The following is a 26,399-nucleotide window of genomic DNA, read 5'->3' as shown; positions in this document are numbered from 1 at the left end:
CCCCTCATAGTAAAAAAAATAATCAATCACACAAAGTGTTTCACATACTTCCGTTAATAAACTTTGAGCACCACTTTAGCAATCAGTATTGCCATCTCCATCCTGCAGGTAGTGACTTTGTAGCAGAGACATAAGAACATAAGAGCCCTGCCGAATCGGACGAAAAGCAGATCTAATCCAGCAGATCTTGTTTCTCACAGCGCTAGCCAGGTGCCCATTGAAAGTCCACAGCCAATACCCCTCTTCTGCGCTTGTTCTCCAGCAACTGATGTTGAGGAGCATGATTCCTTTGCTGTGGCTTGTGGCTCACACAAATAAAGAGTCTCTCTCTCTCTCTCTCTCTCTCTCTCTCTCTCTCTCTCTCCAGGAGAGTTATAATGCCCCTGAGTCTAGAAGCAGGATCGCACCCTACACCCCCAATTACTTTTCTCCTAGCTGATCCCACTTTCAATACAGGAGATAATTTGTGTAAGATTTGTATACTGAGGGCTCCCTCTCCATGTCCGTTTCCTCAATGTGGGGGCCAATTATTGAGAGGAGAGAAGACCAAGGAAAGGGGTGGCAGCGAGGTTGGAGAAAGCTTGGTTTATGTTATCAATCATATGCTCATATGCTATCATATGTTCACAAATTAGTAAAATTTAAATTGAGTTATTTTTTTTTAAAGCCACTGACTGAAGAAAAGGGTTGGCATGACAGAGTTCAGTCTGGCTGGGCTTCTTGCTTTGGTTCAGTATGAGGTGAACACAAGATGGATGCTGTTAACTGCTGCAGGAAGGCTGGAATTCAGGAAAAGCCAGTTGGAAACCAGCTGTCTGCTCTGTGTTGCAGGACCCTGGGGAGTTTGGCTGCAGCGTGAGCGTGCATTGAGTGTACGTGTTGGCGCGGGAGGTGGGGGCACACAGCTCCCTCCCTCGACTGGCGGAGTCGCCATTCAGGACAGCAGGTGCTGTGGGGTGTCTCTGGTCGCTGCTCACTCAAACAGGGCTGGAAATCTGGGGGAACAGCTGAGGCTCCAGAGAGCTCAAACACGGCAGCAAAGGGCTCTGGGAGCTCAGCTCTGCACAGTGAATTTGAGGGGGGGGGGTTTCTACTGCCAAGGACTCTGAGCGTTGGTGTGGACTGAACGACTGGAACTTGGTTGCATTGTGCCTGCTGGGACCTTAATGGGGGTGGGCAGCATGCAAATGATTTATCCTGACACAGCCAAGGAAAGACAACCTTCACTCCTCTCATGCCACCACAAGTAGTTTGCTCCCTGTGACTCGGCATCTGCCCCCGTCCTGGACGCTGGATGTGGCGGTACTGCATCTCGGTGCGCACCCTGAGGTATCTATCCTTCCCAGCATATTGGCATGAGTCATGGGGAAAGAGGGCAGCACCAGGTTAGAATAAACGAAGTGGGTCTTCGCTTAGATGCGATCAGGAGGGGGCGGGAGTGAGCATAATGGAACTCTGCAACAGACACTGGGATTAGTTTGGAAGATATGGGGACACCTTGCATTCTGTCTGCTTTGCCCAGATGGAACCTAAAATGCATTATTTGGTTCGTTCGTTGCCTACCTAGCCTGTCCTGTTCCTGGGACTAGGGAATAGCACTTGGCACCCCATTCACCTTCCCAATGTCACTAGGAAGGAGGTTGCTCTTGTTCCCGTTTTGCAGATTAGGGGCTGGCACTAGAGAGCTAGAGGCTGGCTCATGGCCCAACCAGAAGAGTGGTCTCTGGGGTTGCTCCAAGTTTATGCTGTGTGTCTGCTGCTCAGCCATCCCATTCCAGAGGTAGCTGCCCTTCCATGTTGGATTCTGCTTGGGCTAAGGCAGCCTTACCATTAATTCAAATCAACGTCTGTCAGGGTGCAGATTCTGGATGGTATTAAAGCTGTTAGAGAGAGAGGCAGGCAGGTGTAACCTCTGGAAGGCACAACCCACCAGGGAATGGTCCTCTGCAAGCTTCAGAGCTGGCAGTGATAAGGGGATGGTGGTGCCGGCACTGATGGAGAAAGCCGCTGGCTCTCATCTTTTCTGTGGCAAGAGGTAGTGACTATGGCCCCTGTGGTTGAAGGATGTGAAAGGAGGCCAAGCCAGACCCTGAGAACAGGTCCTGCCAAGGAGGACACAGTGACTCAGGAAGAGAAGAACTGCCTGGGGGATGTGCTGTTTGTTCTTCAGCTATGACAGGAATGCACACTGGCAGGGCACAATGCTTGGTGTCTACTGGTTCGACAGGCTACTCCAGTCCCTGCAGGGGGCACTCCTAGGGTGCCTCTCAGGTGTCTTGGCCTCTAAGCAGAGGTGGCCCCATCATGAGGCCAGGCGAGGTGGTGATTTGGGGTGTCATTAAGGGCTAGAAGACAAGGCAGAGCTGATCCCGCAGGTTCCCCAATGAAATTAATGGGAGCCATGCATGAGAACTTCATGACAGCTTGACTTGAGGTTCACGAGAGGGGATGCCATTTAGATTTTAGGCCTCAGTACCAAAATGTCCTGGGCTGGCGCTGGAGGCTCATGATGCTGGTCAAATGAGCCAGCTGTTGCACTCCTGGTGATGATTGGGAAGAATGTATAAGGAACTAGGCTGTGTAACGACTTTGTAGTCAAGGGAATTGGGTGGCAGGGGGAGAACTGAAGAGGAAATTGAAAGAGGAAGCTGCCAGATGGGAACAGAACACTTGGGTGGGGCGTCTCAGTTGGAAACCCCCCTCCCCCACTACAAGGGACACGCAGAACTGAAGACGGCAACAAAGCCATGTCCTTGATGAGACAAAGGCAGTGGAATTAGCTGTGCTGGGATGAGTCTCCATGAATGATTAGCAAGTAACTTCCTGCTATATCTGTGTTGGTTGGTGTTAGACAAAGAAGTTTGGGAAGCACTGCAGTTTCCAGGACCAGCAAGAGCAGGGGGAAGTTACAACAGCAGCTGTTCCAGGCCTAAAGATCAGGCCCAGGCGGAGAGGCTGCTCTAGCAAGGAAGAGACTAAAGCCTGGGGAAGAAGAGCGGCCTGCCAGGCTGGAAGGGGGAGGTGAGACTTTGGTGCACACCTTGCAACTGGCCGCTTCCATTCCCTATGAATCATGAGCGAGAGGAGCACCTGCACAGCCAGGTCCTGAGCGCAGTTACTTCTGGGTTATGCTGCATATCATGGGGTGGGCTGGAAGCAATGAAAGACAGGCTTGTGCTGCGTCCCATCCGCAGACCCTCCAAGTGTCCCTATTCCTTAGGGTGTCCCTATTTTCATTAGAGAAATGTTGGGGGGTATGGAGTATCCAACCTGCAAGCCGTCTGAAGGCAAACCTGTATAAGGAATGTTTTTTTAAAATGTTTAATGTTTTATTATGTTTTTATATATGTTGGAAGCTGCCCAGAGTGATATATAATAATATAATAATATATAATATAATAATAATAATAATAATTTTATATAATAACCTTAATAATAATAATAATAATAATAATAATAATAATAATAATAATAATTTATTTGTACCCCGCCCATCTGGCTGGGTTTCCCCAGCCACTCTGGGCGGCTTCCATAGAAACCAAAAAACACTAAAATATCATACATTAAAAACTTCCCTGAACAGGGCTGCCTTCAGATGTCTTCTGAATGTCAGGTAGTTGTTTATCGCTTTGACATCTGGTGGGAGGGTGTTCCACAGGGCGGGCGCCACCACCGAGAAGGCCCTCTGCCTGGTTCCCTGTAACTTGGCCTCTTGCAGTGAGGGAACCGCCAGAAGGCCCTCGGAGCTGGACCTAGAAAGATGTGTGTGGTATAAATAGTAAAAATATCATGATGGAATGGGACGTCCCTATTTTCGCCAGAGAAATGTTGGAGGGTGTGCACTGGGTGGGTTGGAAGTAATGTCCAGGCTTGTGCTGCGTCCCATCTGCACACACACCCATCCTACATTCCCCCCCCATTCACCCCCCACTCCCTTTGGCAACCATTCCCCTTTAAAAGAAGATACACAGTAGCTTCAGGGAGGTAGCCGTGTTGGTCTGACACAGTAGAAAGATATATATTTTTTTTTAAAAAAAAAATGTCCAGTAGCACCTTAGAGACCAACTAAGTTTGTTCTTGGTGTGCATGCACACTTCTTCAGATACCAGATATTTCGTGCATGCACACGAAAGCTCATACCAAGAACAAACTTAGTTGGTCTCTAAGGTACTTCTGGACAATTTATTTATTTATTTTATATATTTCTACACAGTAGCTTGTGTAATTTCAAGCCGCTGCCAGGCCACTCCTTCCTAGCAGGACCCTGGCTGTAGGTGGTTAGGATTGCAGCTGTGGCAGCCCAGGGCTTGGTAGTTTCAGTTGACAAGGATAACAGCTGCAAGAGATGGATGGTGGGGTCTAAGATTGTGGTGGTGGTTGCTGCCAGTTTTATGTTTACAGGTTTCCAGTGCAGCAGGCTAGGGCTGCAGGAAGCTGAAAATGGGAGTCCCTCACGTTTTATCCTTTTGCACTGTGACTGTTCTCAAAAGCGGAGTGTCTCTGTTTGTTTGCTTGCTTGCTTGCTTGCTTGCTTGCTTGCTTGCTTTTTATGAAGTCAGCACTGAGATGGGAGCCCTGGCTTCAGTGGGAAGAAGATTTAAGTAATCAAATGAGGGAAACAGATGTTGGGGAAGGTGTGGTGTCAAGTGGGGCCTCTTGCTGCAGCTGCTCAGATCCAAGGTAGCCTTACCATGAGTCCCTGGGCAGTAGATTCAGGTTATACCTGAAGACAAGCAGAGTGAGAGAGAGGTAGCCAGCTGTGATCCATGAGATGCAGTCAGTTGGTAAGTTCTCTCACAGAAGGAACAGGAAAGGAAGTTTCAGGAGGGCTTGTGCCAGAGGATTTCCCAGTGAATTTCAAGTGGGGGTGGGGGGTTCACTTTTGTCAAAACTGGCCCACCAATTTGGCTGTATTCGAGATTTCATTGGGAGGGACAAAGTTCCAAGGTATGTTTAGTTATAACTGAGGCTAAGGGTGTGCGACACAGTGAATTTTAAGAGCATTGGTTCTGGTTACTTCTGTTTATCTCTTAACTATAACAATATCATCAAGACAAAACAAGCAGGCACCACATTTTAAAAGCAAATGCTTACCAAACACACAGGACTATTTAATTGTGTATAACAGTAGTCACTCAGAGTGCACAACCTGCAAATTGGTCAAAGACATCAGTGCTCCAGAAGATCAATTGCATGTGTCTAAAACACTGGAGAAGTGAAAAGTCCCCTTTCTGAAGCAGCATGCCTATTGAGCAAAATATGTACAAGTGAGAAGGAGCAGCTGGCATGGGGGGGGGGTCTTCTCTAGCCCCATAGCCAACCTTACCAGGGTGGATAACATCAACTTTCCCAACATGAGAGGTCACCCTTATTCCCATTTTACAGTTTGAGGAACTGAGGTAGAAAGGGGGCCACTTGCCCAAGCAGGGATGCCAACTTGAATAAAATATTGGGGGGACCCAGGTATGTCCTGCCCCACATAGTCACATGATGTGGTGCACACGCAACATTTGAATGGCACTTTTGAAAAATTTGATAAATAATTTTTTTAAAAAAACACACACATTTGAATGGCACTGCCTATCAATTTGGGGGGGGGTTGGCTCCCTCAAATATTATATTAGGGGGTGAAGGGACCTCGGCCCCTATGAGTTGGCTCCTATGTGCCCAAGGCTACCATACTGAACTGGGATTTGAATTCAGGAATTCCACGTCTGAGGTGCCAGCTCCTGAACTATGTTGCCTCCCATCCAAGCAGAGACTCAACAGCTGCCCCATCCCTCTCAGTTGCCATTCCTTTTCCAGACCTGGGGATGGGTTCCCACTTTTTAAAAGAATGACTTTGTTTCTGCAGCTTTTTAACAGTAGCCTAAAATTCAAAAATGGGACGCGGGTGGCGCTGTGAGTTAAACCACAGAGCCTAGGGCTTGCCAATCAGAATATTGGCGGTTCAAATCCCCGCAATGACGGGGTGAGCTCCCGTTGCTCGGTCCCTGCTCCTGCCAACCTAGCAGTTCGAAAGCACGTCAAGTGCAAGTAGATAAATAGGTACCACTCCGGTGGGAAGGTAAACGGCGTTTTCGTGCGCTGCTCTGGTTCACCAGAAGCAGCTTAGTCATGCTGGCGACATGACCTGGAAAAACTGTCTGCAGACAAACGCCGGCTCCCTTAGCCAGTAAAGCAAGATGAGAAGTAGATAAGGACTTCCGGTTTGGATCGCCAGCAGTATGGGAGCGCGGAGAAGTTGCTGACTGACTTCTCCGAACTGCACGGGGGTTTTGAGGGGCAACGCAAAGGCACTGCGACCCCAAAATCTCCAGGGGGGCCCCCTGGAGGGAAATGCTACCAGCAGCGTCGAAAAGGTATGAAGCTTCTTGGAATTTTCCCCACTTTTGGGAGGGCTCAGGAGCAGAGGGACCGAGAGACGCAATTTGGTAAGCCCTGCAACCCCGCGCAGCGATGTCTCGAGCTCCCGCTGAAAAGCGGCGACAAATCTCCGAAATCTTTTAGAACTGCCGCCTTTGGAGCTGTTAAACAACTACTGGAGTGTAAAAATTGAAGAATAGGCTCCAAAGCGTGACTGATGTGTACGGATTAATCCTAAGGTGCCCGACTGTATCTCGGAGTCAAGATGGCGCTGGTTTGTTAATTGGAAGAGTGAGACAAAGTAACTAACTCTCCCCGCTGTAGAACAAAGAGAGGGGAAGTCCCCACTGGTGATTTCGTGGGGCAAAGTAACCCTGTGGAAAAAAAGTTTATAACGAAATGAAATTCCAGTGACTCTGTACTAGAAAGCGATTACTGGAGAGCCTCAATAAGAAGTTGAAAGCTGAGGAGAGAAGGGAGGAATAAGCGGAGGGACATCAGAAGCGGAGAAGCGGAGAAGACGAACGGAGAGGGGAAGAAAGAGCAAACCAGCCTAGAGTGCCGGTGAGGCAAATTTACTACCCCCCCCACCAACCCCCCGCGACGGTTAAGAACTACCTTGACCCTCCGCACCTACCTTCCCTGTGGTTTTCTCTCGGCTTTCCAGCTTACTGCCAGTTTGTTTCCCTCGGTTTGTTGCCATTTTGTTCGGACAATGAAAAGGACATAGCGCGCAAGCCCGGCTGTGTGAGACGAGGCAGCCTGCTTTTGAGGGCAGAGACACAGCTGGTTGGCGCTCGGCTAGACCCGCTTGCAACTGGTTTTTTTGAGGGACGACTTTGAGGGGTTTTCCCTGTCTCGTCTTTTTTACCGGACTGATTTTGCGAGCCGGTTTCTCCCCTGACGCCTGCGCCCTCCTTCTGGAACTGGAGGCCGATCTTTAGCCCTTCGGGCCTGAGCCTTTCCGCCCCCCAAGAGGAGCCTGTTCAGACTTTGGTGAGCAACTCCAAAACCCCTTGGATCGCTGCCCCCGCGTTTGCCTGGTTGCCTCCTCGCCGTCCTCCCTCCCCCCTTTTTTTCCTTGCATCCCTGCATCCTCTGCTTCATCGACGCCACTGGCCCACTGATTTTTGGCCGCACGTGGGGTGTTACTAACAGGACTGGAGCCTGCATCTATGTGGGAAAAGACTAAGCTAAATAAGTAGTGGAGAATCAAAGAGAAGTCTCCGTGCTACCTGCCATAACTGGTCTCTACTATTCTTTTTGTTACTCTCTTACTGTCTTTATGCTATTCTTTCCCCTTATTTATTTTTTTTTTTTGCATCTTCGGTATTAGATAAATGTAAAGACTTATAAATCAGAGGGGAAAGTTTCCAATACTGAGTTTTCAGTACTGAGTAAGGGGGCAACTGTGTTCTGAGTGTAAAAACAGAAGAGATAGGGGCATACTGACTTAAAAGACAACGGGGTCATTACATAGAGAGGGAGGAGAGACAAGTCTGAGAACACAGGAAGAGCACGTTGATTGAATTAGGGGGCAGGTTATAACCCCCCCCGGTGACAACCAAAATATCCAAGATTGTGTATCATTTCGTAGGGGAAATAACAAAAACCTTTAAGTTAATTTATTGGGAGAGGAGGGGAGGGAAACAGGCAGATGACGGGGAGGGACGGGAAGAAGTCTGTGGGAACACCAATGGACAGGAGAACCTCAAGGCAAGAGGAAATAAAAGATCTAGATGCATTATGGCTGAAAATAAAAGAGGAATTCAGACAAAATGAAACACGCATAGAAAAAAAGTTAGGAGAAATGCAGGAATCTTTTGATAAAAAGATTGAAGCTGTCACAGGAGAACTCTCAAATAAGATAAAAGATCTTACAGTCAGAACAAAATCTCTAGAAGAGATAAACAAAAAAGTGCAGAAAGATTTGAGAGACCAGAGGAAGGAAGCTGAAAAAGCTAAAGAAAACTTTGAGGAACTGAGTAAAACTCAAGATCAGGTCTTAGATAATTTAGCCTTGATGGAGATGAAACAAAAGCAGTTAAATTTAAAATTTAGAGGAATAGGGGAAGAAAGAGAGGAAGACATAAAGGGGAAAATGATTAAAGAACTTGCGACGTGGCTTCCAATGAAAGAAGAAGAGGTCGCGCAAACGATAGAAAATGCTTTTAGAATAAAAATAAGACCTAAACAAAACAGATTGAGAAAAGCTCCAGGGGACTGTCTAGTGGCCTTCAAATCGATAGAAATGAGAAACATGATTCTGAGAGAAAGTTACCAGAGGAAATTGGTAATTGACGGAAAACCAATTATTATTTTTAAAGAAATTCCAGTTAGACTTCTCCGAAAAAGAGAGGGTTACAAACAAATAGTTGGTATCTTAAGGAAAAATGGTATACAACACAGATGGGAATTCCCAGAAGGGATCTCCTTCTTTTACAAAGGGAAAAGATTTAAGATAACTGAAAATCAGGAAGTCAGTAAATTCCTACGCAGATATGAAAAAGATCTTGGAGGGGTGGGAGAACGACGTGGAGAGAGAGAGGGAGGGAGGGAGGAAAGAAGGGAGGCGAGCTTGAGGGGGGGACCAGAGAGAGAAGGAGGAGCAGAGGGTGGAGAGGAAGAGGGGGAGGAGGGGGAGGAAGGGGAGGAGGAAGAAATCGAAGAGCAAATAGAAGAAGAACCCAACCGAATTTAAACCGGTGAAACCTCGACTGGGAATTTACTGACTTACTAGCAGATAAAAATGACAAGGAATCTTAAAATCGTGTCTTGGAATGTAAATGGTTTGAACGAAAAAGCTAAAAGGAATAAAATTGCGAATGTGTTGAAAAAGAAAAAAATGGATGTAATCTGTATCCAAGAAACTCATGTAGCTAAAAAGCATAAACATGTCTTAACAAACAAGTATTTGGGTATGGAATTTATAAACTCCACGGAGGAGAAAAAAAAAGGAGTGGCAATATACGTGAAGGAAAAATGGGAACCAAAATTGATATACAAGGATGAGGAGGGGAGGATACTAGGGGTTCAAATCAACTTCCAGGGTGAAAGGATCAATGTAGTTAACATATATGCTCCAAATACAAATAGACCTGAGTTTTTTAAGAAATTGGAACAAGCCCTAATAGATTTAGATGACAATAAGACGATACTACTGGGAGACTTTAACGCGGTGCCGATACCAGAAATTGACAGACAAACCGAAAATAGAAAACGAAATCAAGGAAAGCTACCGAAATCGTTCCAAGACCTGGAAGAAAACCTAGACCTAATAGACATATGGAGACATCTACACCCAACAGAAAAACAGTTCACCTTCTTTTCAGAAGTGCATAAAAGTTGGGGCAGAATAGATCAAATTTGGACCTCGAGAACACTCACCCTAAGAGCAACAAGCTGTGAAATCCACCCAAGAACACTATCAGATCATAATTTGATAACTTTAGAAATTAAAGGTGCAATACAGGGAAGCTTCAGATGGAGACTAAACGAATATTTATTAGAAAATGAGGAGATCATTGAAAAGGCCAAAACTACCCTAAAAGAGTACTTTGACTTGAATCTGAACACAGGAACAAACATAGAAGTGGTATGGGACGCCAGTAAGGCGGTAGTAAGAGGCTTCTTTATTCAGCAAAACAACTATAAGAGGAAGATAAGACAGCAGAAGAAGGAAGAAATACTTAAGCAACTAAGAGAGCATGAGAAAAAATTAATAGATCACCCGAAGGACGAACAAAGTATTCGAACAATAAAAATCTTACAAACACAATTTTCGATGCTGACGAATCAAGAAATTGAATGGAAAATCAAACAAATGAAGCAAAGATACTTCGAGTCAGCGAATAAAATAGGGAAATTTTTGGCCTGGCAACTGAGAAAAAGACAGAAGCAGAATACGATAAACAAAATAAAGGTAGAGGAAGATCTGATAGTAGACCCAATAAGAATACGAAAGAAGTTTCTCGAGTTCTATGAGGAATTATATAAGAAAGGGGAAGAAGATACAACACAGATAGATAGATATTTGAAGAGACATAAAGGGAAGACTATTACAGAGGAAGAAAGACTCCAACTAAATAAACCCATAAGTATAGAAGAGGTCCAGAACGCTATAAAAAAAATGAAAATAGGGAAAGCTCCAGGCCCGGATGGTCTCTCGGCTAAATATTATAAAGTCCTAGAAAGTCAATTATCACCGACACTATGTGATACCCTGAACAATATCTTAAGGGGAGGAAAAATACCTGGGTCGTGGAGGGAAGCTTTTATAACATTAATCCCGAAACCGGATACGGATAAAACGCACATTAAAAACTACAGGCCAATATCTTTATTGAACAACGATTATAAAATATATGCCGACATTATGGCAAACAGATTAAAAAAATGCCTGATACATCTAATAAACAAAGACCAAGCAGGCTTCTTACCGAATAGATTCCTGAAAGACAATGTGAGACACACCATAAATGTAATCGAATATTTGGAAATTAACAATGACATACCAGCGGCTTTGATTTTCATAGACGCAGAAAAAGCGTTTGATAATGTCTCTTGGACGTTTTTACTAAAAACCATGGAAGAAGCGGGAATAGAGGGAGAATTTCTGAAAGGAATACAGGCAATATACTCAAAACAAACGGCCAAACTGGTGATAAATAACACTCTTACAGATACATTCCAAATTGAAAAAGGAACCAGGCAGGGCTGCCCCCTCTCCCCGCTTTTATTCATTATAGTATTAGAAGTCCTGGCAAATATAATAAGATCAACATCTGACATCCGAGGAATCAAAATGGGATCAAGGGAGTTTAAACTAAAAGCCTACGCAGATGACCTGATGTTATCTTTAGAAGAACCGTAAAGGAGCACCGAGAAGGCGTTGGAAATATTAGAAGAATATGGCAGACTAGCAGGACTCAAATTGAATAGATCAAAGACCAAGATCTTAACAAAGAATTTGAAAAATGAGATAAAAGAAAAACTAGAGAGACAACATGGAATTGAAGTAACCAAGAAAATAAAATATTTAGGTATTTGGCTCACATCTAAAAATATAAATTTAATTGAAGATAATTATACAACGACTTGGAATAAAATTAAAAAAGATTTGGATGTCTGGAACAGAGTAAACCTTTCGTGGCTCGGCAGGATGGAGGCAATAAAAATGAATATCTTACCTAAGATGTTGTTCCTTTTCCAAAATATCCCGGTTATTAGAGGGACTAAAATATTCAAAGACTGGCAGAAAGTCCTCTCAAGGTTTATATGGCAGGGAAGGAGGCCAAGGATTAGATACAAACTACTCACGGATCGAAAAGAGAGAGGAGGACTGGCGGTACCCAACCTAAGACTGTATTATGAAGCGGCCTGTTTATGCTGGGTGAAAGATTGGATAACTCTGGAAAATAAGGATCTACTGGAACTCGAAGGGGTGGAAAACAGGTTTGGCTGGCATGCCTACCTTTGGTCAAGTAAAGGGAAAGTACATAAGAGCTTTTCGAACCACATTATCAGAGGTCCGATATATGAAGTTTGGGGAAAAAATAGAAAACTGCTAGAACCCAAAACACCCTGGTGGCTGTCTCCAACAGATATTCTATCATTTAAGAAAACAAATTTGGATGAACAAAGTATAACATATGAAGATCTACTGACAAGTTCCCATGAAGGCTGGAAATTAAGACCGTATGAGGAGTTGAAAGAAAAGTTGAAGGGCTGGCTACATTACCATCAAATTAATGCAAGATGGACGGAAGACAAGAAAGTAGGAATGAGCGAAAAGAAATCAAAATTCCAAATTGAAATAATTGAAAGTAAATCTAAGTTACTATCTAAATTGTATAATATTTTATTAGAACATGACACAAAAGATGTAGAAATTAAAGAAGTTACGGTAAAGTGGGCAAGAGACTTGGGGCACAATATAGAACATGAGAAATGGCTAAAACTATGGAACGAGGGAATAAAATTTACAGCAAGTGCGGCAATTAGAGAACACTTAGAAAAAATGATATACAGATGGTATTTAACCCCAGAAAAACTAAATAGGATGTATAAGACCGGTAACAAGGCCTGCTGGAAATGCAAAACAAATGAAGGGAACTTCATACATATGTGGTGGACGTGTGAGGGAATAAAAAAATTCTGGAATCAGATATATGATGAATTGAAGAAAATATTTAGATTCACATTTCCCAAAAAACCAGAGGCCTTTCTACTAGGGATGGTGGGAAAAGAAATACCGGAAAAAGATAAAACCCTCTTCCAATATGCAACAGCCGCGGCTAGAATGCTAATTGCCCAAAATTGGAAAAACCCAACTTTACCAACGGTGAAAGATTGGCAACTGAAACTTTATGGCTTTATAGAAATGGCAAAAATGACGCAAAGAATTAGAAATCAAAAAAATACAAAGTTAAAAGAAGATTGGAATAAATTTATGGTATATATTGAAAGTAATCTTAGTAACTTACCAACTACAGTAGGTCTGACCTAAATCTTCCAATGTTACAAACTAAAAATCTACACCAGCTATATGAGGAAATCATTAAAGGTAGAAATCCGAAATCAGGAGGGAAGGAAGTCGCTTTTAGCAAACTGTATGTATGTACACTTTTTTTCTTTTTTCTTACTTTTCTAACTCTTTTTTCTTATTTAATGTCTTTTTAATGTGTATTAGCTGTGTTCATTCTTGGATGTGCGTGATGAAGAAAATTTAATAAAAAGCATTTAAAAAAAAAAAAAGTAAAGCAAGATGAGCGCCGCAACCCCAGAGTCGGGCACGATTGGACCTAATGGTCAGGGGTCCCTTTACCTTTACCTTTAAAACTCAAAAGTATAGCAGCTTGATGTTTTTGCTGGTGGAGAAAAGCTTCTCTTGATAATTTTTTGTATGCCAGGCTGCTATGAAGGCCCCCCACATTATGTCTTCAACAGCTGCATATTGGAAAGAATTTCACATGCTAAATTTGTCTCTTGTGTAACCATTAAAGGCAGAGGTGCTCTGACAGGGGGGAAAAGATAGCAACTCAACTCCCTAATACATTATTTCTGCTCTCAGAGCTGGAGATAGAACTGTTGAAGATCAAGATACAGAACCTTTATCTTCTTTGCAGTGGACCACCTGGCAGCAAAGGAGAGCTTGAAGTCTGTAATCATAACAAACATTGAGCAGTTATTGTGAGCTGTAGCTGGCCTGCTCTGCTCTGAGCACACCTGGTTTTAGTACCTGGGCAGCTGTCCCAACTCCAGGAAAAGGCTCTAGGTTAAAGGCTGCTCTGCACAATGCGATGGGATGTCATGACGTTGCAGCATGGCACGCGCACACTGGGCACCCCAGTCTGGGGCCCAAGTCAGCGCTGCTGGGAGAGAGAGAGTTTTGGTATGCGGGGGCACTCAGTCATGGGAGCCCCCACCTGCAAGCGAAAGTGGAGCAGGCCAGGTTTACCAGCTGAGTCCGAACCAGCTCTCTGGTTTCTGTTGCTTGCTGTGTCTGTCATAGTTTATGGTGAATAGGGCAGCCACTTCTGCATTATCAAAAAGATACCACAGATAGAGGAGAAAAGAGAGTGCAGATGTGAATAAAATATGAATATTCTAATATTTATGTATAGATACAAATGTAAAAATAATTACTATCAGAACTGACAGTAAGAGCTGTTCGACAGTGGAATTTGCTGCCAAGGAGTGTGGTGGAGTCTCCTTCTTTGGAGGTCTTTAAGCAGAGGCTTGACAACCATATGCCAGGAGTGCTCTGATGGTGTTTCCTGCTTGGCAGGGGGTTGGACTCGATGGCCCTTGTGGTCTCTTCCAACTCTATGATTCTATGATTCTATGATTCTATGATTCTAACATAAGAGAAGCGGTGTGGGATAAGACCAAAGGTCCATCTAGTCCAGCCCTCTGTTCTCACAGAACTGCCATCCCACAATGCATCCCTCCCTGCTGGAGAAGACTGTGGCCACTGCAACCAGGTAACCTCTGTGCCTGCTAAGGCTGCCGCCGCCCATGTGCTCTCTGTTGCATGGGTCTTTATCTTTAAAATAGCCCTTCAAAAAGAGAATGCCTTCCAATTAAGGACTGTTCTCTATAAAGTAGAACATATCGTCACTTCAGTAGTGAAAACAAATGAACACTATTCATTCTTGTGGGAGAAAAATAGGGTCTAGTAGTTTAGAGCAAAGGAAGGGGTTTGGGACCAGAACTTGTGGGTTTGTTCCATAGTTAAGACAGATACTAGGAGTTTGTTAGGCTGTGCCAATGTGAGAGTAATTGTGCATGCAGTGTTTGTAAGAGAGAGAAACTTCGGGCTATTTATAGTGTGGGTGTGACAGATGACATGGCCTTTTTGTTTTGCGTGCTGGGTGTGGAAATTCTGGATTGTGGGTGACTCTTTGGGGGCTGTTCTCCTTGGCCAGTGGTTAAGCCTATTCAGTCATGTCGGATGAGTTTAGCAAGTGCTCACCCAACTAATAAGATGCTAGACTGAAGCAAACCTTCCCCAGCACAAACTGCTCAAGCAGGAATGTCCTGCAGCTACTGACCAATAGCCCTTCCTGTTCTGTATCCTGATCAGCAAGGAGGAAAAGGACCACCCCCTGCACCTGGTGACCTGATCTGTAGCTGCTGCCTTATGTGGATTATAACACAAGGATTCTGTTGGGTAAGCAAAGGGAGTTCCTTCTGAACACACCAAGCTGAAGGTGGCAGGAAGAGAGGTATAAATTAAGAGTTGCAACCAAAGGTGGTTTAAAGTGACTTTTTGGAAGATGCGGCAGGTCCTGCCGGGGGTGGGGTGGGGTCGGTTCTTATCTCTCTAGTGAGTCTATCTCTCTTTTCACACATGATTATATTGACTTTAACAACTTGGCTTAATCCCAAGGTTTTGGTGGGATTTCAGTTGACCTGCAGTTTGATGCGAAGAAATTAATGTCCTTCTCTAGCCTGTCTTAGTTCAGTGTAAGGATGTCCCCTAGGATTATTGGTATATGAAAACTTTAGTTATTGCTTGTGGTTTAGCTATGTGACTTTACAGAGGAAAAAAAAGCATAAGTTGAGGTTCAGTGACACAACAAGCCAGACTCTGTCTTGTTCATTTGTGGCATGGCGGAAATCGGAATAACTTTTGAGGAGCATTTTGAGCACATCAAACCATTAAACTATCATTAATGTGATGAGAGAACCAGGTCAGTACTGCATATGCAAAGCATTTTGAATTCTCAAAGTATTTGATCAGTGTGAAATTAATGGTAAGTCACAGAGCTCAGCATGGAAGACCATAAAGCCCTTGTTGGATCAAACCAGAGGTCCATCTAGTAATCCTTTTTCTAACATGTCCAGCCCAATCCCTTTAGGAAGTCCATAAACAGGACACGAGGGAGGCATCTCTCTCTCATTGTTTGTCACCCAGCAACCTGGAGATGCACTGCCTTAAGCGTTGGGTATTCTGTATTTAGTAGAGGTTGATATGCCCAACTGCCATAAATGTATCCCATGTTTCTGTCAGATCTGTGCATTATTTAATAAATTGCAAGTGGTTATGTTTCTGGTTCTGCACCTTGAATATATGTCTGTGGTTCTCAAACTGTTTTCTCTGGGCCACACTTTCAGGATAAAAATTTGCTTGCATTACACCATTTTTTATTGATAAGGGAAATACATTGGGAAACTCTTGGCAGGGCTTGATTTATAACATAGAACACAACTACCGTACTTTGTTATATGATCATGGGACATCTAGAAAGTATAAACCAACGCAGCTACGTCAGAACATGAATCATTCACATAATAAGGTAAAGGTATATATAATTATAAAGGAGCCTCTTACTTAAGCAGTGCTTTTTTCTGGAGGTACTCTGCTTTTGCTGGGTCTAATTTGAGACAAACAAACTCTCATCTCCTCATCAACACAAATAAGCCCTTTTCTTTTCTGATCTTTCATATTTGTCAGAGTAGAAAATTCCTGTTTGCAACAGTATGTCATGGTGAACTGTAGAAGAATAGACAAAGCCCTCTCTTCAAACGGCGATTCTGGGTCACAACTAGGATTGCCCTCAGTATCACTTGATGCTTTTGCTCTCATTTTGGAAAAAATATAAATCCATATTCTAAAAAATATGTATTTTGATACTATGTGTTCAGTGTTTTAATTTGTTGGAAGCTGCCCAGAATGGTTGAGACAACTCAGTCAGATGGGTGACAGACAAACAAACAAACAAACAAACAAACAAACAAACAAACAATTTGTCCTTGAATCTTCCTGCCACACTTGTCATCCTCTCCTACCACACCAGTGTGACGTGCCACATCCTTTGAGAACCACTGATATAGATTTTGATGCTTTATTGGAATATACAGTGGAGTACATTCAGTGAGGTGTCTTTGCATTGACTCTCCTGACAATAGCACAGTTTGTGACTTTTATATTTTGTTGCACATATTGTTGATGCATCAGTGAAATATGCAGCTTTAGATATTTGTGTGTGTGGTTTGTTAGTAAGACTCTGCTGATGGTTGAGTCAATGTGTGCGTTTTTTTAATGTTACCATGTGTCTGTCAGAAGGCATGTGCCTGCCTATGCTCGTGAACATGTGTCAGTGTTTGTATTGGCACCGGTATGGGGGGTGAGGATAATATCCCTAGACACACCGGGACTGACTATCCCCGACATGTGCTCACTCCCATAGCCAATGTGACTTGAGAGGAGTAGTGATTATAATCTCGACTCCAGCAGCAATTGGAATGGCAAGAAGAGTTAATTGGCATTGAAATGTTATTTATTGAGCAGCATAACACCCCCCTCTCTTTTCTGGAGCCTTTCTGTGAGATAGCTATTTTGGAGCTGTTGCCATGACAATGGGCAGGCATGCAACAATTATGGCGACTCCAAATTGCTGTTCTATTTAGGGGTGACATTTGGGAGGGGGCTCTACAGCCAGGTAACGTCTGCTAAAACAGAGAAATAAAAAAACCACCCCCCTGTGTTTTGACTCCAGGATCCCCTTCTTAAGGTGGTCGGCCTTGAGCTTAGGCATAAAAAGCAGGAGACTTTGCTCCCAGTTTCCACTCAACTGCTTTCTGCTCACACATGCTGGGAAACTGTAAGTGGGAGTGGAAGTTCCCTTCACCTCCTGCTTTTCTCAAGGGGCAATTGAATCTGCAGCCTCTGCACTGGCCGCAAATCCAGGGTTTCCCAACCTCCCTTCTCATATGTCAACTGCTTTGTGTGTGCAGGAATGGGGTCTGTGTGTGTGTAAGACATAAAGTGTCTACTTCATGGACAAGCTACAGCCTCATTTGTATTGCAGAAATAAATGAAGAATTCCATTTGTTCAGAGAGAATTCTCTCCCTTTGCTCACAGAAACATGCTTATCCTCCCATAGCCCAGCCCCAAGTAGGAGGGGTGTCTCTGTACTTTTGGGCCACTCTTTCCACAAATCCAGGCTGCATACCCTCCCTTTTAAAGCTTTTGAGCATCTCGACTCCCATAACATCACTATGGTGATGATGGTACCCATCCTCTTCCTTGCAGCAGCCATAGCAACCTAGCATCTCACCCCCTCCGCTCATCCCCATGGCAACCACATCCAAGGCCTGCTCTGCTTCATCAATAATTTCCTAGCTGTGTTGCTGTTGTTGTCAGTTGTTTGAGGATGGGGAACAAGGTGGGAGGGCAGTTGCAGTTCAGCCAGTTCAGCCACAGAAAAGAAGGAAAGATATAGTCTGTCTGTATTACATGCAAGTGGGGTGCAAGGGGTGTGTGAAGACAGAGGAGATTGCAGTAGTTTGAGGGTTCACTCTGCCCAGTGTTTATATATTTGCATAAGATGGAGAGAGCATTGCTTGTACATGAACATTTTATCTTTGCAGGTTATTTTACAGTTTTTGTTTTTGAAATTTGTGTGTTGGATGTGTGTTATGGCACACTTGCACGTTCCAGGATTTATTTATAGCCTTGTAAGACTGGATAGATGGGGCAATGCTCAAAAGGGGCTCACAACAGGAAAATATGTTTTTCAACAACCCAATCCTATCTATGTCTTCTGAGAAGTAAGTCCCACTGAACTCAATGGGACTTGCTCCCAAGTATGTATAGGATTGCAGCTGCCATCTGATAAACTGTATATTGTCAATGATTAATAATATGGTCTGAGGGTTGTAGGAGTGATAGCTTAGGTGTTTGTGTTGTAAACATGGGTAAAGGCAATATTGATCTGAATGTTTTTATCACTTTGTATATGTATGTACATAAACAATTATATAGGCCCTATTTGACCCAACTATTTGACCCACCCCTGATACTTGTAGCTGCCTGCCAGTGTTTCTTTGCTCACATGTATGAACAGTATGCAGTCTTGCTTATGTTCATGCTTCTCTGTGTGTGCATGGGAATGATTGAAGGCTTGTGAGTCTTAGAGAGTTTTCTGAGTTGTTTTCGTGCTGCTTCCTCATTGTGTATGTAGGTAGGTAAGTTTCCATGCTCACAAAGGCACACAAGATTTGGGCCAGGAGTGGACCTATGTGAGTGCCTTTTATAGTAGCACCCACACAGCTAAAGAGTATCAGGTTTGTTCATTTCCCCCCAGTATTTTGAGTTCATCTCATGTAACCACATAAATAAGTGCATGTTAACTGTGTGATTAGGCAGTTTATTCAGGACAAACAGAGGACAGTATTTCTTCATGTGACACTTAACCAGCTTGTGGAAATTATTGTTACAAGACATGGTGATGGTTAGTAGCTTATGTTTCTTCCCCACTGTAATAGCTATACTTTGTTCATTCACTTACGGGGCAACATTGACATCAAATTGTAGATCTCTGTATGTGCATATTTTAATGGGTTTTTAATTTTTTTAAGAAGATCCTAAAATACATGTGTTCAGATGATTTGACCCTTCCCTGCTTATGCAGCTATGTCATGTCTGCTTAGGTGGATTGACAATAACAGGATGTAGAAATGTAAAAGAATGTTACACCCCCATAAAATGTGGGATTGCAATTCCTCATGTAACTTACAGCAGGAGAGTGATGATTGGGCAGCACTAGGACTTATCAGCCTGTCTTGGGAATATATGGAGATTAGATCTGTCAATGACAATAAGCCATGAAGGGTACATGGAACCTCCAATATCCTGGAATATTTAATATTACATGTTGAGTTAAACAAATGAAGTGTATTTGCCACCTGACCGGGTGGGCGGGTGGGGACATTTTAGTCATGGAACTTTTTACTTTTATTTTATTTTGCTTTTGAGCCAGTTGCTGAGGAAGGAAGGAGCATGGCCACCCCCCCTTTATCTAAGCCTTGAAAATAAAAACAATAAAATTTGTGCACTGTAGATGACTAGATAGCATTTGTGTAGGGCTCTGCCGCCTGTTTCCACTACACAACCCTCCCTGACACAACCCTCCTCAAGCAAGATGAATTTTAACAGGGAGAAATGTAAAGTATTGCACTTGGGCAAAAAAAAATGAGAGGCACAAATACAAGATGGGTGACACCTGGCTTGAGAGCAGTACATGTGAAAAGGATCTAGGAGTCTTGGTTGACCACAAACTTGACATGAGCCAACAGTGTGACGCGGCAGCTAAAAAAGCCAATGCAATTCTGGGCTGCATCAATAGGAGTATAGCATCTAGATCAAGGGAAGTAATAGTGCCACTGTATTCTGCTCTGGTCAGACCTCACCTGGAGTACTGTGTCCAGTTCTGGGCACCACAATTCAAGAAGGACACTGACAAACTGGAACGTGTCCAGAGGAGGGCAACCAAAATGGTCAAAGGCCTGGAAACGATGCCTTATGAGGAACGGCTAAGGGAGCTGGGCATGTTTAGCCTGGAGAAGAGGAGGTTAAGGGCTGATATGATAGCCAGGTTCAAATATATAAAAGGATGTCACATAGAGGAGGGAGAAAGGTTGTTTTCTGCTGCTCCAGAGAAGCGGACACGGAGCAATGGATCCAAACAACAAGAAAGAAGATTCCACCTAAACATTAGGAAGAACTTCCTGACAGTAAGAGCTGTTCGACAGTGGAATTTGCTGCCAAGGAGTGTGGTGGAGTCTCCTACTTTGGAGGTCTTTAAGCAGAGGCTTGACAACCATATGTCAGGAGTGCTCTGATGGTGTTTCCTGCTTGGCAGGGGGTTGGACTCGATGGCCCTTGTGGTCTCTTCCAACTCTATGATTCTATGATTCTAAGCCCCACCACAGTTAGCAGAATGTTTGTTATTTCAGCAGCTGGAAGCCGTGAGTCAGGGGAGGGCAGTTACCCTGTTCATTTCCTGCTTGTGGACTTTCTGCAGAGGCAAATGGGCTGGCTGCTGCTGCTGCTGCTGCTGCTGCTGCTGCTGCTGAAAACAAGGGTGCTGGTCTAGTTGGCTCCTTGGTCTGGATTAGCCTAGGCTGTTCTCTGCAGGATGGTGTCCTTGGTATAGTGTTCCAGATTATTTCTTTCCCCCACCCCAAAATTGAAGCTTGTCAGGCTACCTTTTCAACCCTCTCCCCCATCATCTCCCTGGTGTAAATAAGGTGGCATTAAATGAATGAGGAAGGGAAAATGAGCTCAGCATTTTGGCTTGGCTTGGAAGGTTACCTGTTGAAGTGTATGACCTATGACCTCCAACTTACCATTTTGCCAAAAATGTTAGCATGATTTGAGAATTAAACCGTGCCCTATCTGAGGGAGCTCCCTCACCCCAGACATTTTGGTGCTTGAGGAAGACAGCCTAAATGGCAACTTCCCCTTCACACACACAAACACACACTCATTCACAGGGAGTGCATTCTCCATTTTCCCCGCACAAGAACAAGTGTTGTGCAAATGCACTGTCAGGGGCTTCCTGCAGGGGATGTGCCCCGTGGTCAGATCTGTCTGCCTGCTGCTTTTTTGGGGTCTCAAAATTTGCCCCCTGAGACCGCTGTTGACCATATCTCCCCCCTAATTAGCTGCTCATGTACCTTCCCCCTCCCATCACCACTTGCTTTCTACAGTCCTATTCTCAAATAGGACAGCAGTTTAAGGCCCGAATACCACAGAAATTCAGCAGGTGCAGTGTCTCCCAATGAAACAAGATGTAACAAAACAAAGCTTAAGACTGCTAAAGAGAGCTGCAGTTTGGGATGCTTGGGCTATACTTTTCCTTGGTCAGATTGCCATCTTTTTTGTGCTTCTCCCTTTTGTAGCAGCCTGACAAGTAAAAATTTAGCATGCAGAGCTTTTCCTGCACTAGGAGAAAACATCAATCTGCTGCTTTTCTGTGCTTTAAGCTTCTGTCAAAAGAGGGGCCATTCAAAAACTGAAAAGATGGGACAACCCATTTCCAGGTTTGAGAAGAGAGGGTGGGCTGAATGACAATTGTTACAAACAGCTGACTAGATCAATAAATTAGACATGTATGTCAAATTCACATACTGACTTCCTTAATAATATTGGTGCCTGTTCTGTCTCAATACAAAGGAAGCGGTTTAGGGGCATTTTAGTTTGAAAGCTGAGTAAAGGGAAGCATGATAGAGGTATATTAAATTTAGTGGAGAAAGTAGAGACTAGAGTCATCCAGTGGAGCTGGCTGTTGCCAGATTTAGGGAGACCAAAGGATGTGCTTCTTCTCATCATCCATTGCTCAACTGTGCAACTGGCTACCAGAAGATGTAGTGAGGACCTTGAAGGAATTTAGACACATTGTTGAAGGATAAGGCTGTCAGTGGCTACTAGGTATGATGGCTATGCATTATTTCTGGTGACAAAGGCAGTATGCTGGTGAGGCGGGAAGCAGAAGAGTGTGCTGTGGGCTCCTGTCTGGCTTGTGGTACTGGTTAGCCATTGTGGTAAACAGGATGCGATCGATACTAGAAAGGCCGCTGGTCTGATCCAGCGCAGCTTTCTTAAGCTATTACAGTGGAGAAGCCTCTATTTCTGGAAGATGTCCCTGTGGATGTGCAAAGTGAATTTTTAAACCACCAGGCTGATTAACATCCAGTACCCCCTAAATGTCTTGTGGGAGGGGTGGGGTTATTGGTTTGTTTTTGTTCTTGCTTTTGTTATATATTTTGTGCTTTTTTAATCTTGTACTTTTATGCTGTGAACCTCCCTGAGATCTATGAATGAAGGACGGGATACAAATTTAATTAATTAATCAATCATAATAATCCCCCAGCCAGAGCTTTCCAGAACTGCAGGGGCGGCATAGCGGGTTCAGGGACCTGGCAGCCACCAGCTAGACAGGCGGGCATTTATTCTTTTTTAGAAACTTTGTCCTCGCCGGAATCCTCTTCCCGAGGAAAGAGAGAGAGAACGAACCAAGGGGGGTGGGGTGGGGGGATCGCCCGATCCCGAAGCCTGGCTCCCCCCTGGCCCCGCCCGCCGGAGAAGCGCGGAGCTGAAGGGGCTTCCTTCGCCCCCCAGCGCGGAGCCGGCGCGCCGGGCGGAAGCGGGGCCGCCCGCCTGGGGGTCCGGGGAGGCAAGGAGGGCGGGCCTGGCGGCGCAGGCTCCTCCTCGGCTTGGCGCGCCGCACGCAGGCAGGCAGGCAGGCAGGCAGGCAGGGATGGAGGAGCGGCGGCGGCGGCGGCGGCGCTGCTGCTCGGGGGCTCCGAGGAACCGCGGCGGCGGCTGAGACCCCGCGGCGCTTCCCCGCCCGCCCGCCCGCCCGCCGGTCCGGCCATGTGGTGCCTGCAATGCTCGTCCGAGCGCCGCCCGGGGCAGCTGCAGCACAAGCTCCTGCGCGGGTGAGTGCGCCCCCCCCGGCCTCCCGGCCCCCGCCTCGCCCGGGCTGCGCGGGTGCTGAAGTAGCGCGGGGAATATTGCAGCCGGCAGAGAAATGCCGCCGCCTCCCCCCCCCCCCCGCATATCACTCCTCTTCGCCAGGGAACTCCCCGCTCCCCATCTGCCTTTTCCTTCAGCGGATTAAATGTTGCGCGCGGCGGGGGGGGGGGGAGAGTTTTCCCCGATACCCCACTGGGTGATGCCCACCCATCCAGGAAATACCCCTTTCGTAGCCTCTCACATCCCCCCCCTCCTCACAATTTGTCAGATTTTAAAATTTCTTAAATTATCTTAGAAGGAAGCCTTTCTGATGTCTCATACGGGTCTCCCACATAATTTCTCCTGAGTAGTTTCCTTACCATCCCCCCTCCATTTATTCTGCAGGAATCCCCTTATCCCCTCCTGGAGCCACACGCCCCAAAGATGCCCCTTGGGCAGGAATGTCCCTTGCCCCCCCCCTGCACTCAGTGGCTGACCCCCACCGCTGTGCCCATCATCTGTTTGGAACAGCCTTCCTTCTTTCCTCCGGATTTCCCTTGGGTTTCTCAGCAGACAAAGGAACCTTGAGACTATTGCTGGGGGGCTGCCCCGCAACCTTGGCCAGCCCCCACCTGCCTGCCCCTCTGCCATCAGGCCTGGTTGCCCCCCCCCCCTTGGTCTCTGTGTCACTCCGCAGGAGGGTGGATGGGGACAGAGCCACACTGAATTGGCTCCTCCTGTTGCTGGCTCTGGATCCCTCTCCTTGCCTTCTGCCTTGGCAATCCCAGCGGAAACAGTGAGCGCTAGGGTTCAAATCCTTACCCAGGCATGAAGTTCCCTGGGTGTGTCTGGAGCTAAGACACTGCCTCTCGGTCTAGCCTATTCACAAGGTCACTGTGAAGATGAAATGAAGAGGGGGAGAACCACTTGTGCCCCCTTGAGCTGCTTGGAGGAAAGGTGGGGTATAAAAGTAATAACAAGAACATCAGTCAGTCCCTCAACTCTCCACAGGTCAGGTCTTTGAATGCCTTTTGCGAATATCCACAGGCTCCCTTTCCCCTTTCTTTTTAGCTCCATTGCTGGGCTTGGCCTCCCTTGGCCTTCAGGGCTTGCGTTCAGGCGAGGTTGTGATGTGGGCCTCCCTCCTGTTAGTTAGCTAATATTAATTGTATGAGCGAATTGGTCCTCACTCTGGGTTCCAAGATATAAGGGCCATCGAGTCACAGCCATGGTACCATGGTACCTTCACAGCCATGGTACCACCTACCGTCACAACCTCTTCCTATGCATTAATTAATCTGGAATGACAGCTGTGCCTTCCTCTGTACGCACAATCGCCAACATGGATTTGGGTCCCTTACTTTACAGGGATAACATTTTGGCATGTCTCTGCTTGTAGACAACTTTCCACTTCTAAACTCATCATGGCGTCTGCCCATGTGGTGGTGTGAATCCTTACATTTTGCAGCCAGTAGTGGCAGCGCTTATTTCAGGTGGAACTCGCCAGAACTGCAATCTGGCATCTCTCTGCTGGGCCCCAGAACTGGGGGAGGGACCTGACCAGCCTGAGCAAAGCCCAGCTGCCCCTCCGGCACGTGAGGAGACCCCCCCCCCGGGCTCCAGAGAGGGGCAGCAGGGCTTTGCTCAGGCTCTTCAGCCTCCCGGCTAACAGCTGACTTGCAGGGGAGCCTCACCTCTGCTGAGGAAGCCCCCTGGCTGCTCCAGGTCACCTGAGAGGGGCAAACTGCTCAGCTGAAGTGGGGGGCAGCTGCGTGCCACCAGCCCCCCGACAGAGGCGGCCTCTGGTTCCCTCTTGGGGCTCTGGGGTGGGTCTTCTGAGGGAGTTGCGTTCCAGACCCCTTTTGGGTAGAAAAAAAGCACTGAGTAGTGGGGACATTTTTAAATGTCCCTGTCCACATGACTGAACTTTGCCGACTACAGACTTTCCTCATGGTTGCAGTGTAACCCCCCACCCTTAATCTGGTGACAAATGTGGTGGTCATACTTGTAAGAAGAGTGCATGTACAAGTATGCCAAAATTTAGCAGAAATACAGTGGAAAAAATCAGGGTGTGGGTTTGGGTGTGGCTTCGTAAGAATCCTAACCTTCATAAGGGGGTGGGAAAACAATCTAGTCCTCATGTTTGTGAAGATTTGGCAGTTTCTGTTTATATTTTGACTATGTATTTTGTGTTTTTATATTGTAATTTTATATTTTGATCCGCCCTGAGACCTGCAGGTATAGGGCAGTATAATAATAATAATAATAATAATAATAATAATAATAATAATAATGGCATCCTTAAAGCGTGTTGGCAGTGCTTGCTGAAATCAGAAACCAGAGGCGTGGTTGAATATAAATCCAAGGAGTGACATTACAGCTCCTATATAGTCCTTTGCCCCTCCCCTAGCAAAAACAGTATAAATTTAGACACAGCAGTAAAATTACAGAATTCAGCTTTTGATGTTCACGAGTTTGAGTTATATTGGCAAAGAATATGTGTAGCCCTTCTCATAAGTATTATTATTATTTATTAAATTTGTATACTGTCCTTCATCCTAAGATCTCAACATAAAAATACAAAATGAGAACACAAAATACATAATATGTAATCGAACAAAAACAAACCAAATAGCTGCCCTCTTAGAAACACATTTTAAAAGCCATAGAATGTTAATCACAGCTAAAGGCCTGGTTATAGAGAAACGTTTTTCCTGGTGCCTAAAGATATGTAATGAAGGCGCCAGACGAGCCTCCCTGGGGAGAGCCTTCTACAACTGGGGAGCCACTGCAGAAAAGGCCCTGTTCTCATGCTGCCACCCTCTGGATGGAGGAGGCACACAAAGAAGGGCCTCAGGTAATGATCACAAGGTCCAGGTCAGTTCATATGGAGAGAGGCAGTCGTTGAGGTATAGCAGCCCCAAGCTGATTGATAGGTCGTAACCAGAACTTTGAATTGGGCCCACAAGCTAATTGATCTCCAGTGCAGTTGGGCCAGGATTGGTGTAATATGTTCAAACCATTTTGCCCCCAGGGAGCAACCTAACCGCCGAATTCTGCACCAGCTGAAGCTTCCAAATCATCTTCAGGGTCCTGAGCTACATCTAATTCATTGCAGTAATTCAGCCTAGAGGTCACCAGAGCATAGACAACAAGAGTTAGGCTCTCCCTGTCCAGATAGGGGCACAGCTGGGCCACCAGCCAAAGCGGATGGAAGGCAAACTGGTTTTTTCTCTTTCTTTCTTTCTTTCTTTCTTTCTTTAAAACAAACTTTGCTTGTTT

General features: G+C 45.3%; 1 protein-coding gene across 11 annotated transcripts in view; it reads left to right on the top strand.

Moving 5' to 3' along the window:
• IQSEC2 (IQ motif and Sec7 domain ArfGEF 2) overlaps window positions 1-26,399 on the top strand; it is a 163,553-nt gene that overhangs the window by 97,570 nt on the left and 39,584 nt on the right. The window contains exon 1 of one of the 11 annotated variants that reach the window (XM_082205784.1): window positions 2,779-2,815. The exons of 8 other annotated variants lie outside the window; for them this stretch is intronic. In XM_082205784.1, the coding sequence (XP_082061910.1) occupies window positions 2,805-2,815 (11 nt within the window). In that variant the 5' untranslated portion in view covers window positions 2,779-2,804. Of the gene's footprint in view, window positions 1-2,778; window positions 2,816-3,058; window positions 3,103-22,982; window positions 23,102-26,399 lie in introns of those variants that run through there. 2 more of the 11 variants (XM_082205783.1, XM_082205782.1) reach the window with 2 other exon arrangements.

Source organism: Podarcis vaucheri (genome assembly GCF_965113315.1).
Source record: "Podarcis vaucheri genome assembly, chromosome: 17".
NCBI lineage: Eukaryota > Metazoa > Chordata > Lepidosauria > Squamata > Lacertidae > Podarcis > Podarcis vaucheri.
This window is presented reverse-complemented; position numbering and strand designations above follow the sequence as displayed.